The sequence below is a fragment of the Plectropomus leopardus genome, chromosome 10 (genome assembly GCF_026936395.1).
Source record: "Plectropomus leopardus strain MGB_pleo_1.0 chromosome 10, ASM2693639v1, whole genome shotgun sequence".
Taxonomy (NCBI): Eukaryota; Metazoa; Chordata; class Actinopteri; order Perciformes; family Serranidae; genus Plectropomus; species Plectropomus leopardus.
In genome coordinates, this window is record NC_142185.1 from 4,638,692 (window position 1) to 4,654,727 (window position 16,036).

The window sequence follows — 16,036 nt, forward strand, 5'->3', positions numbered from 1 at the left end:
TAATAGATCACCATTGTGCCTGAAATGTAAATTAACCAGTGGGACATATATACACTGCTTCTGGAACTGTCCAAGAATATCAAAGTTCTGGTCATGTGTATCTAAGGAAGTGACAGCAATATTCAAACACAAGATTTGTAAAGATCCAGGCCAGTTCCTATTAGGGTTGGCACCTTTGAATAGAGTTTTGGATGTGAAAAGATTAAAATTGCTCAATAAACTCTTATTTCTGGCCAGGAAATGTATACTATTTAATTGGATCAGTGAGAAACCTCCCACTGTGACTCAGTGGTGCAAAGAAATTTAGAGTTTTTCCTATGGAGAGACTAAGTGCCAAATTAAAAGGAAATAATGACACTTTTATGGACATATGGCAACCTCTAATAGACTACCTGCCTAAGGATCTAAGTGAAATTATCCAGAGGGGAAATACTGGCTTAAAAGCTTCCAAACAGAATGATTCAGAAATAAGAAATACTCATTAACAGGTACAGGGACACACGTATTTTCATTTGCTGATAAGTTGGTGACCTCTTTTACTTTTTATTATTATTATTTTTATTAATATTACTCTATTTAAGTTTTTATTATTACTATTGTTTATTTCATTGTTTTTTATCGTGTTTTTTTTCTTTTCTCTCTCTCTTTTCTTTTGTTCTCTTTCTACTTTATTTAAGTCTTCTCTCCTAGCTCAGACCAATGTCGGATGATGTATGGTTGCATTGTTGAGTTACAATTCTGAAAATAGAATAAAGTATGATTATAAAAAAAAAAGATACTCGAGGAAATGCAACCATAAGACTGTTTTTTTTAAAAACTTCTCTTGCTTAACTATGCAGTATTATTGAAATGTTTGCAACAGCCCTTGTAGTGGAAAAGTTACTAATCTTGTATTGAAATAGATTCTTTCAACCAGAGATATACATGTAAAGCCATACACAGAACTGGTGTTTAACTGATAACGGACAAAGGTGGCTGTTAAGATGATAACTAATCTGTGTGCTTCTAATGAAGTTGTTATAGATAAAAACGTAATCATGTCCCAATTAAGTAATAAAACTGCTCTGCCCTTACTGTGATGGCTCTTTTCCTGGTTAGGCACTATGTATTACATCATGGGGATTTATCACAATAAGCTGGTGATATGCACTGATAATGCACTGAATTATTTAATTACTACAGCAACCATATTCATGTATTTTTTGGCAGTGAAAATTTCTTTATTCATGTTTTTTGTTTCATTAGATTTTTGCATTCTTGGCTATTGTGCCGCCTATCTCGGTGGTTCTCAACTTTAATTGTATTAAGGACCCCTTAAGTGATTAAAGTCACGGACCCCCTTTTGATTCATTTTGCTTCAGGGACCTCCATCTGAAAAGATTTTGGGTGTAAAATATGAAGATAAGACTTCTAAAGGGCATGGGGAGCAAATTTGCAAATCCTAGGTTGGTGAAGGTCACATTACTCTCCCTGTTTGATTGATTGATTGATTGATTGATTGATTTAAGTTTATTTTGAACATAAAAAAGTAAAAGAATGCAACAACAGATGATAAAAAGTTCTCCATGTTCAAAAAGGAGTGGGAAGAAGTCGAAACTTAACGAATCTCACCCCTTCTCCTATACTAATGATTTACACATCTATCATGTCTATCCGGCTTCCCCAAAATTGCTACCACTGATAATAATATTGATCATCATAATTATAATAACAATATAAATAATCACAAAACAAAACAACAACAACAATAATAACAACGATTGTACAAATGTATACCTACCGTATATACATCTGCATCAATAAAAAAGGACAATGAAAAAATGACTTAACACTAACAAAACAACAAACATAACGATAAGAAAAGGACCAGCTAATAATGTACATAAATAAATAGAAAAATAAATAACAAGTATCCTTGTAGAGTATCCTGTGAACACCTAGTGACTGTCACACCCCCATTTCATCCCTGTATCCCGTGAAAACATATTATTTATATTTTGCTTTAAACTGTTTTATGTTTGGACATTGTTTTAACTCCTCACCCAAACCATTCCACAGTCTCAGCCTGTGATTGGCTAGTACTAGTAAGAGACTAAATACGTCAGAGATATATGAAAAGAAGTAACTGCTGTGAAGTTTTCACAGGCCTCCATGTTTCTTTCTACAGTTTACTAACCTGTTTTCTGGCCTGTCTGACCCATTGAGGTCATCCAACACGTCATTGAGGCCTGTTTCACATGTTTGATTCCCTACAATGTTCTGTTGCTTGATCCAAATGTTTTCAGTGTAAACACACGGTAGTATTTACCCTTTCTGTGTGTTTTGCAACTAAATTACACAACAGTAAGCATCATTATCCTGCAGTCGGTTATCCAAACTCTAAACACATGGGTGTGTTTTTGTCTTCTCACCAGAAATCCAGCTCACTTGCAGGAGTTCCAATCTCTGGGGTAAGATCTTTTGCATGTCATGCAACTTGTCAAAAGTGACATCTGTCTTTGCTGTGTGGTGTGGTTGTCATGTGCTGTGTAGGAGTTTTGAGAGATACTTTGCTCAGGCCAATATTAGCCTATCACAGATGTATTGTGTCAGTGTAGGTCAGCCTGAAAGTAAATAAAAAACCACTGAGCTTTGGCCACTCATTCACTGCAAAGATCAAATGCTCAACACACACTACTTCATATAATGTTTACTGTTAATTTAGTATGACTTATTATAGTTATGTTGGCCATATTTGTATGTCTTTATATGTTTGAAATTGTGTATAGTTGCTGCTTTAATTTAATATAATTAAATAATTTAATTATTTTATTGTTTGTTAAAAATTTAATTTTTTTAACCATAAAGCATCTTTTCAGTCCATATCTTAGTCACACTTGGTTATTTAAATAATTGAAGGCATACTCATGAAAAATGTTTCATGTTAAAGTCAGAACAGCTGGTATATAGTCAGTGATATTGGTCTAAAAAAAGGTTTCATTGATCAGGCTGTAGTTTCAAATTAAAACTTGATTTGGTCTTTTTTTCAAGTGTGAGACATTGGTGTGCGTGTGCATGTGTGTGCGTGCATGTGCTTGTGTGTGCGTGTGTGCGTGTGTGCGTGTGTGTGTGTGTGTGTGTGTTTATGAATGCTTACACGGACCGTCACGGCCCTCTCACTGTGACCTTGTCTCTATCAGTGTCTCGGTGACCAGTCAGCAGCCCTGGTGGGCCAGATGTGCTTCCAGGAAGGCCAGGCCAAAAACACGTAAGCCTTCCACTGTTTTTCTAGTTTGACCTATATGCTACAGTAGTGTTTGCACAGAGACGTGCTTCTGACAAGGTGAAATACTTCTGCTTTTTATCATCCTACCTTTTTGCCAGTTGAGATGCTTAAATTACATACGATTAAAGACAGTTTGATGCATGTGAAACACAATCAGTGTTTATAATGATTTTCTATGGAAAGCTGGTAAAGTTTGACGTAAGAGTAACATAATGCTAATGTAGCTATTTGCAGATACAGTATTTTTTGAAATATGAAGTCACAATGAATTAATGTGACTCGAATTACATGTTATCATTATTTTCAAAGTGATGTCATCTGATTAGTCTGTGTCTGAATATACTTCTTTGTTCAAAACAGATACTGGAACTGAAGTATCAGGAATAGAGAGGATTTAGAACCTGGAAAAAACTGGTTAACAGTGTATTTTTAGGAAGAAAAAAACAAACCCAACAGTCAAATTAGATAATTTAGAACAAAAACAAAGGAGGAGGAGGTGGCCAGACAACCAATCCTCATCAGTGATTTGTTGTTTGTTACATACATTCACAGCTCATTCACATTTCTGCCTGACTGCTGATTGGTCAACTTAACATACTGCGACCCTCCTCCGCTGACTGAACACAGTCAGTCCAGAGAGCCACAGCCACACAAGCGCATTCACTCTCCTTTTTCCCACTGCACAAGAACAACTGCTAACACCCGCTAACCTCTGGCTTTTTTATTTAATTGGAAAGGTGATTATCTGTCTCTCAAGACAAATGACTCCGCAATAGTCACAGGTATTTACCTGCTCCAGCTCAGATCGGCTTCCATCGGCAGTGGTGGAAACACAACACCCGGGTGGACTCTCCAATTTTAGCCCCTTTCACAGAGCGATGCAATAACGGGACGCCACAAAATACCGTCCGTCTCCACTCAGGCAGCGCTCAAACATGGTTTCAATAAGTCTGCAGTCAGTACATTTACATGCATAGTTTAGTGGAGCTACAGTCATAATAGTCCATTTTTAGTGGGGGTTTTCTGTTTAAAAAACCTAATTTTGGTGGAAAAGGGAGAGGAGTTAAGGCCTGCCTTTTAAAGTTAACAGATTTGTCTCTAGGCTCTTTTTTGAAAGAAAAAAAGTCACTGAAGTTCCAAATCTTGTAAGATGAGTTTTTCCAAAGATAATACCATAAAAAATAGGGAAGGAGTTCAGTATTGTTAATTAACAAACATATTAGGCATAAATAACTATGGAGAATTTGATGCTATTTTGCATGAGTCTTGAAGAAAGCCTTCAGTTATGTTGAAATTTATTTTATTGTCTGTTAATTTATTTTTGAGTTATTTGTGTTGTAAATAGGTGTTTTTGTGCTGTCAGTTTGTGACTGAGTTGTTTGTATATTTTGGGAAAAAAATTGAATAAAAGACAAAGAAAGTCGTCAGTTTCAATCACAGGTCTAATCTACCCTACTCTTTTCCATTCTTGTTATTTAAAGGTATGGGACTGGTTGCTTCCTGCTCAGAAATACAGGGACTAAGGTAAGATATTGTGCCCAAGAAAATATGATATGGGACATTTTAAATGATGTTCATGCCCTCTGTTCTGTTGTTACTTCACAATCTGTTTTTACAACGTTTGTTCTGTTAGCCTGTGATGTCAGAGCACGGCCTGCTGACCACAGTGGCCTACAGGCTGGGGAAAGACGAGCCTGCCTGCTACGCACTCGAGGTGTGTGAAAGCTTTCAGTAGTTTGTCTCATGTTGAACATGGTTCTGTTTCTTCTTTTTTTGAAATAGAGTTGTATAGACTTTTTTTTATAACTTAAATTTTAAAAAGCTCTCCACATTCTCAGACATTTACGATTAAAAACAGACAAAAAATAAAATTAATCAAATAATAATAAAATAACAATAATTAGAATAAAGAGAAAATAAAAGGGGAAAGACAAACCATCTATACTGAAAAAGACAGATACATTAAGAAAGGTGACCAGGTTTTGTTTCTGAATCTGCTCCTTCATTGTGTTGATGTCTTCCATGCTGGACCCTGGTTTGTCATTGTGACCTGCCTGCTGCTCTTATGTGATTTGGGTGTGATATCTTTCTTTCAGGGTTCAGTGGCCATCGCAGGGGCTGTGGTGCGGTGGCTGAAGGACAACATGGGCATCGTGAAGTCCTCCTCAGAGATTGGTACTTAACACTGTAGCATCTCACCTATTATTATGAAAAATTCAACACTTTGGAAACCTATTTGAATTTAACTTACAAGTCGACGTTTGTTTTTTTTCCTCTTCGTGTCATTTCAGAGAAGCTAGCAGCTGCTGCAGGCACGTCTTATGGCTGTTACTTCGTGCCGGCTTTCTCTGGACTCTACGCGCCGTACTGGGAGCCCAGTGCACGAGGGTGAGACAATCAGCTGTTCAAACACATCTGAACTATCCACTGTAATTTGACTCTGAATGAGGAGAAAAGGAGAAATCGCAGCCTAGTCCACACATACATGGGTAGTTTTGAAAACAGGGTTTTCCTCCTTTGAAACATGAATTTGGAGATCGGAGAACAGCGTTACCTTGAAGGAGTTTATTAAAAGTTAGTTTTTATTCTTCCAAGCCCGCAGTTGCAGAGGACCCAGGCATTATGTTTTCGGGTTGTCATTCCTTTCGTTCCATTGTTGTCAACATGATATTTCAGGAATGCCTTAAGTGAATTTCTATAAATTTGGCGCAAACATCCACTTGTACTCGACAATTAAATGAATAGATTTTGGTATTCATGGGTCAAAGGTTAAGGTCACAGTGACCTTGTCTGTCTCATTCTTGTAAGTGCAATAGCTCAAGAATATCTTGAGGGGATTTGTTCGATTTAGGCACAGACATCCACTTGGATTAGAGGATGAAGAATATCTTGAGGGAATTTCCTCAAATTTGGTATAAACGTCCACTTGGACTCGAATGAACTGATAAGAATTTGGTGGTTTGAGATCAAGGCCACTACGACCTCACAAAACATGTTTTTTGCCACAACTTAAGAGTTGATAAGATAGTTATGACAAAATTTCACAAAATGTCAAATAAGATAACATGATGAAGTGAATACATTTTGTATTCAAAAGGTCTAAGATCAACTTCACTGTGACATCATAATGTTCTTTAAAAATACATCTCTGGCCATTACTTAACGTCATATCAAGGGGAGACACTGAATTAATAACACTAACCTTGAAACTGCTGATTGCAGAGATCTACTGTGCTGCCGGGGGGAAGATGTGTGTGAGGCATCGTTGTTTTATAGACATAGATGTAAAACTGCAATTGCAGTTTGACTCTTGCACACAAGCATACAAATGTAATAGTTAGTTATCTAAAATGCTGTTTGTGTTTAGACGGAAGGCCCAAACGCATAAAAAAGGCTGTTATCAACACAATCTGTATGCATGTGAGCTGGGCCTTAGAAATAATAATAATTCAGCAGACTGCCTTGATGCCTGCATTGTAGTGAATACAATAAATCTATATCCTGTGTTTGTTTCCAGCATCATCTGTGGACTCACTCAGTTCACCAACAGGAACCATTTGGCTTTTGCTGCCCTTGAGGCCGTCTGCTTTCAGACCAGAGAGGTGAGCAGAGTCTCCTCTCTTCTCTATCAATCGCTTTATTTCAGCTTTTTATATATATATGTATATACACTTTATGCAAGCCTGATGTCTACATAGCATGTATTTTTATTGTTATTTATTCCATTGTAAAAAATTGTACATTTTTTAAATATGTTACGCTTGGTGTTTGATTGTCTCTGTAGTTACAGTGTTTATTTTAGACTCAATGACTGACACAGCTCCCAGCTAACTCATACTGATGATTCCACTTTTTTCCTGCTATGCCTTGAAGAAGGTCTCTGACCGAAAGCTTGTATAGTAAATGTGATTTTTGCATATATTTTAACGTGCAGGTGTGCTTTTTTTTTTCACTGTTAATCATTTTAATAACCAACTGAAAAGCCAAAACACCAGCTGTATGTTAGCAACAAAAGCGGTTCTGTGGGGTGTTAAAGACCCTGGTTGAGGCTTTGAATGAATAGCATTGCCTGAAAGAGGTGTGTTAAAGCGAGGCTCAAACTGTGTGTATCAGATCCTGGATGCCATGAACCAGGACAGCGGCGTCCCTCTGACGCAGCTGCAGGTGGATGGAGGCATGACGTCCAACAGATTACTGATGCAGCTGCAGGCAGACATCCTCTGCATGCCCGTAGGTAAGAGGACTATCATAACGCTCACACAGTGCGTGTATACATATGCTCATATATACACCTGAAAAACATATTTGCGTCAACACAACTGACACTTTTCACATGCTCTCACAGTGCAGTTTATGCACGCCACATGTCCATTTTTTCATGCAGTGTTTCACACATGTATGTGAAAGAGGGCAAAGGCAGTGCAAGGACAGACAAGACAGAAAAGTACAGCACAACAGCAGCATCAAACACTGCTTTCGAGCCAGCTGCAGTGAAGTTAGTTTTAAGTTGGATATTCAACTTTGGCAATGGGAGGACCTCCCAGCCCTCCATTTAACTGCTGGAGGCTGACCCGAGACATTTTGATTATTACTATTCTTTTTACCAGCCACGTTTACAGCCCAGTAGTAATATTGTCCTTACTATTATTGAAATAAGGGCAAAAGCCAGAATATTTAGTGCATGTTAACATAGTCACAGCAGGTGGGTTTCCATTAACCCTCAGATTTTGCAAATTGAAATTGTGAATATAAAATACGCCTAACGGAAACACATTATTAATTCTTAATTATCTAATTATTAATTTCGGAAAAAACTCCCATTTATCGCAAAAAAGTGTATGCGAACGTATGAGGTGGTATTTTTTCGATTCGAGATTCGAAAAAAACGTATTTCACAAAACTCCAATGGAACCACTTTCTGGGCTTTTATAGGTCACATGATGCTATGGCTATGTGCTTGTCGGGAGAACAAGGTCCATAACATCACTCAGTAGAAACTCAGTCATCTCGCAATTGTGTTTTATTGACATTTCAAAAATATCTCTTACGTTTTGCACAAATCTGTAGTGGAGACTCGCCACCTGTCAGAGCAGTGAAAAGTTGAATTACAGGAGTACTCACAAGTGAACACTTTTTGGCAACAGCTTCACTAAAGTTGGCTCTGCTACTTGATACAACTCTGACATTTAGTTATCTGTTCTGTCAATATGACTAACCTTTGACTGAAGCTGGACTTGATACCCTGTCTGTCCTCCTGACTTTTGTCCCATTTAAAAGAAAACACACAAACACACATGAATGTTGACTTTGACGTACGAGAGTTGGGTAAAAACACAAATAACGTGTGTTTATGTAATTGTGTACCCATGAACATTACACCATTAGTAGAAACTGAATTGGAATTACAACATCCAACTTTATCTTCACTTACGGAAACCAGGAAACACCTGCTGCTTTCAACACTTCTCCAACCTTAAATGCAAAACGTTTTCCACTATATGATAAAAAATCATATCAAAACATTTAACATTTCTAGTAAAAAAAATATATGAATATATAAATAAATGGGTAATAATTATTATAATAATAATATTTAATATTTAATGATATTTATGTAGTTTTCTGGACATCTTCACTTTTTTATTGTGTTTTTCTAATATTTTTTTCTCTCACTGTCTAGTTAAAAAATACTTTTCTACTTTCTTTTGCTATTTTTTCTTTATTTGCTATTTTGGGACATCTCCTGCCTGTTTCTCTTTGCCTTTTGAGCCATGTGTACAAAAGAAAAAGAAACCAATATGCTCAGCTTTCGAATGTTTAAATGCATGTGAAATGGGTCTGAACGCAGCCCAAGAAAATTGATGTCCAATTTTCAAAAGTTTTATATTTTACCTATTTTCATTTTTAATTTTAAGGAAAGGGATTGTATCTTATTTTTGATTTCTCTGCGTCTGTCTCGTGTTGGTACAGTGCGACCCACCATGTCGGAGACCACAGCTCTGGGTGCAGCCATGGCGGCAGGGGCAGCAGAGGGGGTGGGCGTATGGAGCCTGAAACCCAGTCATCTTCCACACATCACATCTGAGAAATATCAACCTCAGATCAACTCTGACGGTGAGTAAAAAAAAGACTCCGAAGACATGTGTGATACACTTTTAGGCTACTTAAACCAGCTGTATTAGATTAATGCCATTCTCAAAGAAAGGTCCTCAAGCCGGTTACACTACATTTGCTACCATCTAGTGGATACTATGACCATGACATCATGTTTATAAAAAACTGTAAATAAATCGCTCCTTTTCAAATGTTTTGACCTGTCTGTCTGTTTGTCCTCTACACAAACAGAGAGTGAGTTCCGTTTTGCTCGTTGGAAGAAAGCCGTCCAGAGATCCATGAACTGGGAGACCACAGAGCCTTGCTGCAATTCCAACGGTACACAACTGCAATATTTTTCTTATTTACCAATAGTACTGCTAAAGCAAGTTACTTCACTGTTGTATAAGTCTATGACAATGGGACTAATATGGTTTTCAGTCTAATTTTATATTTTTTCCCCTCAATCACATGTTTAACAAGTCCAGGAGTCTGACTCATAGATGTATAATGATAGCTAGATACTCCATCCCAATATAGCACCTATTCATTCACAGCTTGTGGAAGTAAGCTAGAAAACATCGCAGTAGTGTTCCTGCCACTGGCCCACATTGCGATGATGTCACAGATTTCTTGTGTTTTTACAATGTTTTTACAAAATTGAAAATATAGACTCTCTCTGATCCAAAATTCATCAAAGAGTCATAATTGACCTTGTTTAGAGTCCAAGGTGTCCTTTCAGCAGTTTAACAGCTGTCTCTTTTATAATGGTGGCCTTTAGAGTGCCCCAGGGATGATGTTTTTTTGTAGGCACATGCGGAAGTTAGCATCACACTGATTCTCTTGTCAAAGAGCCTATGGGAGTTTTCCATAGCATTTTGGATGATTGTAGAAAGTAACCTCTAATGCAAACAAATGTTAATGATACTTACACATTTTGTTCAGCACAAGTTGACACCACTTTCAACTAATATTAGGCTATAAAAAAAATTTCACCACAGTCACATAATATAACGTCACCACCACAACGAGGCTGTAAAGCCGTGTTCGGTGCAGCTCGGCGTGGTGGCGTTCAGTGGTCTTATTTAGCCATTTGTCAGCAGCCGCTTTTTTAAGACACATAAAAGCTTCAAAGTTCACTGTGGGATATTTTCTGATCTATTTTATTTTGTGGAACAAAATCTGTAATCACAGACTTTATCCAGGCTTCTAACTAAAAACCCATTTAAAAAACCCACTGACTGTGAGACGAGGGCCCCACGAGTGCTAAAATGCTAACTTATTTTCAGGTTTTAGGACTCATTCCTGGGGCGCTCGATGGAAAAATGGTTTTTGGGCAGCATGGGATTTTTTTCTATAAATACTGTGAGTGGCCACTGGGAAAAATTGGAAGCGAGGCCAAGCGGCTTTCCTGAAAATCTGCAAATCTTAAAATAGCGAAGAGATGACTCACCCTACTCTACCTATGATTGGCCAGTATTTTTTGCCTTTGTTGGTTGGATTGATTAGGTTTAGGCAAGAGGAGCGGTACTGGTTAGGGTAGGAATGTCAGGGTAAGCCAATCAGAGGTAGAGTAGGGCAGAGCCTTCCTTTGCTATCTGAGGAAAGGCCAATTGGCTTCCTGGGAGCCCGCACAGCTGTTCAGTGAAGGCTGGGATGGGCTCTTTGACCCCACCAGAGCTCGGGGTTACGACACATGTGCAGTGTAACTAGCTTTTTTGTGGGTTACAGCAGATGGTGCAAGGAATAATGGGATGGTGTTTCTTGGATGCACTTTTTTAGCCTCCTTGGGTACTCTTAGCTTGACAGTACTTTGGGTACTCTCAAATGCATGTCAGGTGATTTACTGCAGAACTTTGCATGCAAAGTATTTTTTAATGATCTTTCATTCCAAATAATTTTAATGATTGCAAAATTGTAATTCTCAGTGATTTCTTTATTTTTGTACATAAATTACCGACCCAAGGCCGACTTTGGACACCTTTAGTGAAATGAATCAGTCATCACGGTGTTCTGTGATGGTGTGCAGCCATTGAGCCTTTGGGCAAAAGCAGATGAGTTTTTACTGCAAATGTGTTGTGCCCCAACGATATGATGTAATACCACGCCATGCTCTTTTTAACCTTCTTGGGTCTGATTCAATCCATCCATCTTGGATGTTCTCTTTCTTATTCACTGACAACAGGTATAGAAAAGAAGATGAATGGTATCAACGGCATCAACGGCATCAATGGTATCAACGGTATCAACGGCACCAACGGCGCCCATTGGGTCCCTCCCACCCCTCCCCCCACCAAAGCAGACCTTTAAGGTCCGACATTTACTGCATGCCATGTGCTACAGCGCTAACGTCTTTGTGTTGTGACAGGGTTGACTGTGGCATGGTCACATTTCGACGCATTACTAACACGGTGTTTTAAAGGGTTTGATCGATGCAGATCTCCAGTGATACAGATATCCAATGGAGATTTCCAAGTTAGAAAAGCATCTGTAAACAGCAGCTTGACAATCACTGGACACTACGTTTCTTTTATGAAAGATGGTTTTTACCAGCTTTTAAAGGAAGATTGATCCACCTTAGCTGCTTAATGGTATAAAATCTCCGTTGACATCCATTCTCCATTAGATCAATCAACTCTGTATCGGTCCAGCCCTAGTCTTTATGTTGGATGGGTTACTGTACTTTTTTTTCCACTTTTGTCACTGTTGACTAAAGAGATGGTTGCTCTGTCATTAGCTTAGCTGCAGTTTAAGGTTAAAGATGGGTTTGAACCTTTGTTTTCTGGAACCAAAGGTGTCTGAAACCCCATCGTTGTTACATTGGAAGCTGAGGTTTAAACTGGACCTGTGGCTTAGTTTCAAGCCAGTTGCTATGTCCTTTACAAATCACTTTAACACCAGTAGAGGTCATGCTATCTGAGGTACAATTTAAACCTTCTTGCAGACATGGATAAAAAGAGGTTTAAGTTAGGGTTTGTCTCTATCACCCTGATGTTGTCAGGATATGCTGTTTTAAAAGTAGGGACAAGTGTGAGTCAGATATGAAAATACAACCAAAGTGCATCTAACATGAAAAGCCCCATTCTTGTGAACACGATTTCTCAAGAATGTCTTGAGGGATTTTCTTTAAATTTGGCACAAAAAGATTAGATTAGAGTAGATTTTGGTAATCAAAGGTCAATGTCACTGTGACCTTGTTCATCAGATTTTTCTGTCAACACAATATTTCAAGAACACCTTGACAAATGTTCACTTGGCCACAACTCAGGAGTTCCTGCAGTAATTATTGCAAAATTCCACAAAACTGGCTAATAGCATAAAATGATAAAGTGAAGACATTTTATATTCAAAAGGTCAACTTCAACTGTAACATCATAGTGTTCTTCAAAAACACATTTCTGGCCATTATTCGTCGTATATCAGGAACAGAAGGGGAGACATTTGGTCAAATACTGAACTGGTGACACCAATCTTGGGTGCCCAACTTGAAACTGTGCAACATTTTAGTAGGTGCTTTTTAACAACATTCATTTTAGCTGTAGACAACTTGCTTGCTAAAACTGAGCAATCAGGTCCAGTTTAGCGTTCAGGCATATTAAACCTCTGCAGCTCCGCTTCAGTTGGACCTATTCTAGATAGCGGGATGCTGAGTGACAGAGCAACAGCCTCTGAAGGTCTACAAATAATTTCCTGAAACTAACTGCATTGCCTTTATACCTTGTATTCAAGCAGGAAAAAGTCCTCTCAGTCTCTCTGTATCAATGTCTCTCTGAGTATTGTTTTTTTTCACCTCACAGATAACCAGCTGTAACTCTGGTACAAGACCTTCATACGAACATGGACACATGTTTTGGAGCAAGACTGGAAGAGGAAATGTGCTTGACTTGACGGCCCCGTGATGAGATATGCAGTCATTTTGGGTGACACATATTCTGCTAGTAGTAGTACGGCTGTGACATGACTAAAAACATTTCATCAACCTAAAGTGCCAGCCAGAATGAAGAGTGACACAACCCGTGGAGCTTTTCAAAGCAACTATGGAACCATTTTCGATGGAATTTCTTTAACCTTCCTTTTTTGGAAAAGGGGGTGTCCTTAAACCGTCCTTTTTTTAAAAACCATGGATTTGCCTTCTTAAACTTTTACAGTAAAGCATAGGGAAACTCAGGTGTTTCTAGTCTGCAGTAAACAGTTGCACTATTGTACCTCATCACTGTAACGCAAGGGATACTGGACTGTTTTTGTTTTTTTATGTGTTCTGTAAATGTGATGTGTGTACTTGTTACTCCTCAACACTCACTCGGTTCTTGAGAAAGGTTACTGCTCAGCGTACGTCCTGTGAAAGCGAAGTTTGTTCTTGGAGGAACTAAAGAGGAGTGAGACATTGTTTTTTTGAGTTTTTGGACTAAGAATGAAAAATGCAGAAATGTTTCAGTAGGTTTCCCATTGCAAACAGAACTGACACTTTGCAGGCTCTCATCAGCACTTTATATTTATCCTGTATGTGGAGAGGGTGATTGTGGGAGCTATGCAGGTTTTTTATGGGAATATTATGTTTTTAAACAGATTGTTTTTAGGAAGGGAAGTTCATTATGACTTAAGTCAGTGCTAAGACTAAAGGGAAATCCCCATACAATCCTTTAAGATGAGTGATGATTCGGTTCATTACAATTTTATATCGAGTCAGGCAAATGTGAGCACAAGCTTTTTCATCAGAGCCATCATGTACATCTGATGAAAATCTTGAAGCTCACTTAAATTTAGGATGAAAATACCAAGATTTTTTTTCAATTGGCCCATTTGTACCAGAAGACTTAAGTTTGAAAAATGCCACATTTGTTTCAATTTGTTTAAAGCTTAGAAATCTGGCACAGACATGCTTATTAAATGTCTTCCATATGATTTTTTTTTTTTTTGACTTCATATGTGTGCATGTCTTTTATATTCAAATTGTTTTGAGTTTATAGATACAAAATATGCCATGCCTTGTAGTTTGAGATTTGTTTTCATTATATATTTAGTATTTGGGCACATATGAAAGTTTTTCTGCCTCCACACCAGGAATTGCCATGGCCAGAGGCATTATGTCTTCAGGTTGTCTGTCCATCTATCTGTCCTTCCATCCCATTCTGTTGAAAAAGATAACTCAAAAACTTCTTTAGGGAATATCTTCAACTGTGGCACAAACGTCCACTTAAACGTCACAACAATAAACTGGTTAGATTTGGGACAAAGGTCAAAGTCACTGTGACCTTGTCTGTGTTTTTCTTGCCAACACAGTATCTCTTGAAAACCTTGAGGGAATTTGATCAAATTTGGCAGAAGCGTTAACGTGGACTCAATAATTAACTGATTAGAATTTGGTTGTCAAAGGTCACCGTGACCTTGCAATTGTCAAATTCTTATAAAGCTGTATCTCGAGAACACTTAATGGGAATTCCTTCAACTTTGGCACAAACGTTCACTTGGACTTGAGGTCACTGATGTCACAAAATATGGTTTTGGTCTAAAGAATTCATTTGCCAATTGTGACAAAACTTCACACAAATATCTGATAGGATAAATTGATTGACATTTTACTTTCAAAAGGTCAACTTTACTGTGACAGTGTTTTGCAAAAACACTTTGTTGCCATCGCTCAACGTCATAACTCGGGAACAGAAGGGGAACCATTTGGCCCTATACTGAATTAGTGACTCTAATCTTGAAACTGTGCTGATTGTAGAGATCTGCTGTGCTGCGGGGGGAAGATGTGTGTGAAGCATCAATGTTTTCACAGACATCGATGTAAACTCTAAGTGTAACTTGACTGGTGTGCAGAGGCATTCAACTACGGGGTTCCTAAAATATCACAAAACATGTAGAGAGAGACCATAGTCCCATGTGCCCAAAGACTAAATATATTACAAAAAAACTCACTTTTCAGCCAGATGGTGTGAATGATTTTAAAATTTTCTTCAAAATCGTGTTATGGTTAGCCCAGAGAACACTAATAAGTAATTAAACATTTCAGTTGTGGGTACAAACATGTTAAAGGGGCTCTATGCAAAATTCAGAGCGTGTAAAGTGTGCGCACGGTTATCAAGATGGAGGTGACCAAGTAAGTATCTACGAACAAATGGTGCTAACTCCATAAACAAAAGTGCAGGCAGTGCTAATCATGGAGGGGGTTCTACACCGCTGCGAAAACACAGATGTTAGGAGTGTATGAGTGCAGTACAGAGCAGCAGCGATGAGCTAGTCCGTGCCATGCACTCTTGTGCATGCATGGTCAGCCTAGCTCACAACAAACCACAGAGAAGCTCAGATTCCAGTGCACAGAGGGAGCTTGATTCTACTCAGGATACCATTACTTCACTTCATCTTTCCATAGGCAGATCGTGGTTTCCTGCTATATTTACATGTGAATGTTGCATACAGAACCCTGAAATAGAGTATTTGGTTTCTGTATTTATTTCTGGAGACTGATAACCAATTTGTGATTTACTTTAAAAGGTGTATTAAACTTTTTAATGTGTACCATATGATCCCACAACCTATTGTGTGCCTGCCTGTTGCTTTTTTGGATCGCATGCATAGGAAGAGTCCTTCACCTCTGCGGGAGTGTAAAGATACTGTAATAATGTGATGTATGATTAAAAAAAATGTACATAAGGACCTGTTTTGGTTTCAATCAAG

At 38.2% G+C, this 16,036-nt stretch overlaps 1 protein-coding gene across 2 annotated transcripts in view; it reads left to right on the forward strand.

Moving 5' to 3' along the window:
- LOC121949342 (glycerol kinase-like) overlaps nucleotides 1-16,015 on the forward strand; it is a 29,748-nt gene extending 13,733 nt beyond the window's left edge. The window contains exons 9-20 of one of the 2 annotated variants that reach the window (XM_042495005.2): nucleotides 2,415-2,450; nucleotides 3,180-3,247; nucleotides 4,747-4,789; nucleotides 4,899-4,979; nucleotides 5,362-5,440; nucleotides 5,557-5,653; nucleotides 6,783-6,867; nucleotides 7,379-7,499; nucleotides 9,236-9,379; nucleotides 9,611-9,697; nucleotides 11,544-11,669; nucleotides 13,156-16,015. In XM_042495005.2, coding sequence (XP_042350939.1) covers nucleotides 2,415-2,450; nucleotides 3,180-3,247; nucleotides 4,747-4,789; nucleotides 4,899-4,979; nucleotides 5,362-5,440; nucleotides 5,557-5,653; nucleotides 6,783-6,867; nucleotides 7,379-7,499; nucleotides 9,236-9,379; nucleotides 9,611-9,697; nucleotides 11,544-11,668 — 966 coding nt within the window. In that variant the 3' untranslated portion in view covers nucleotide 11,669; nucleotides 13,156-16,015. The remainder of the gene's footprint in view (nucleotides 1-2,414; nucleotides 2,451-3,179; nucleotides 3,248-4,746; nucleotides 4,790-4,898; nucleotides 4,980-5,361; nucleotides 5,441-5,556; nucleotides 5,654-6,782; nucleotides 6,868-7,378; nucleotides 7,500-9,235; nucleotides 9,380-9,610; nucleotides 9,698-11,543; nucleotides 11,670-13,155) is intronic. The other variant, XM_088082893.1, reaches the window with a different exon arrangement.
- The last annotated feature ends 21 nt before the right edge of the window (nucleotides 16,016-16,036 follow it).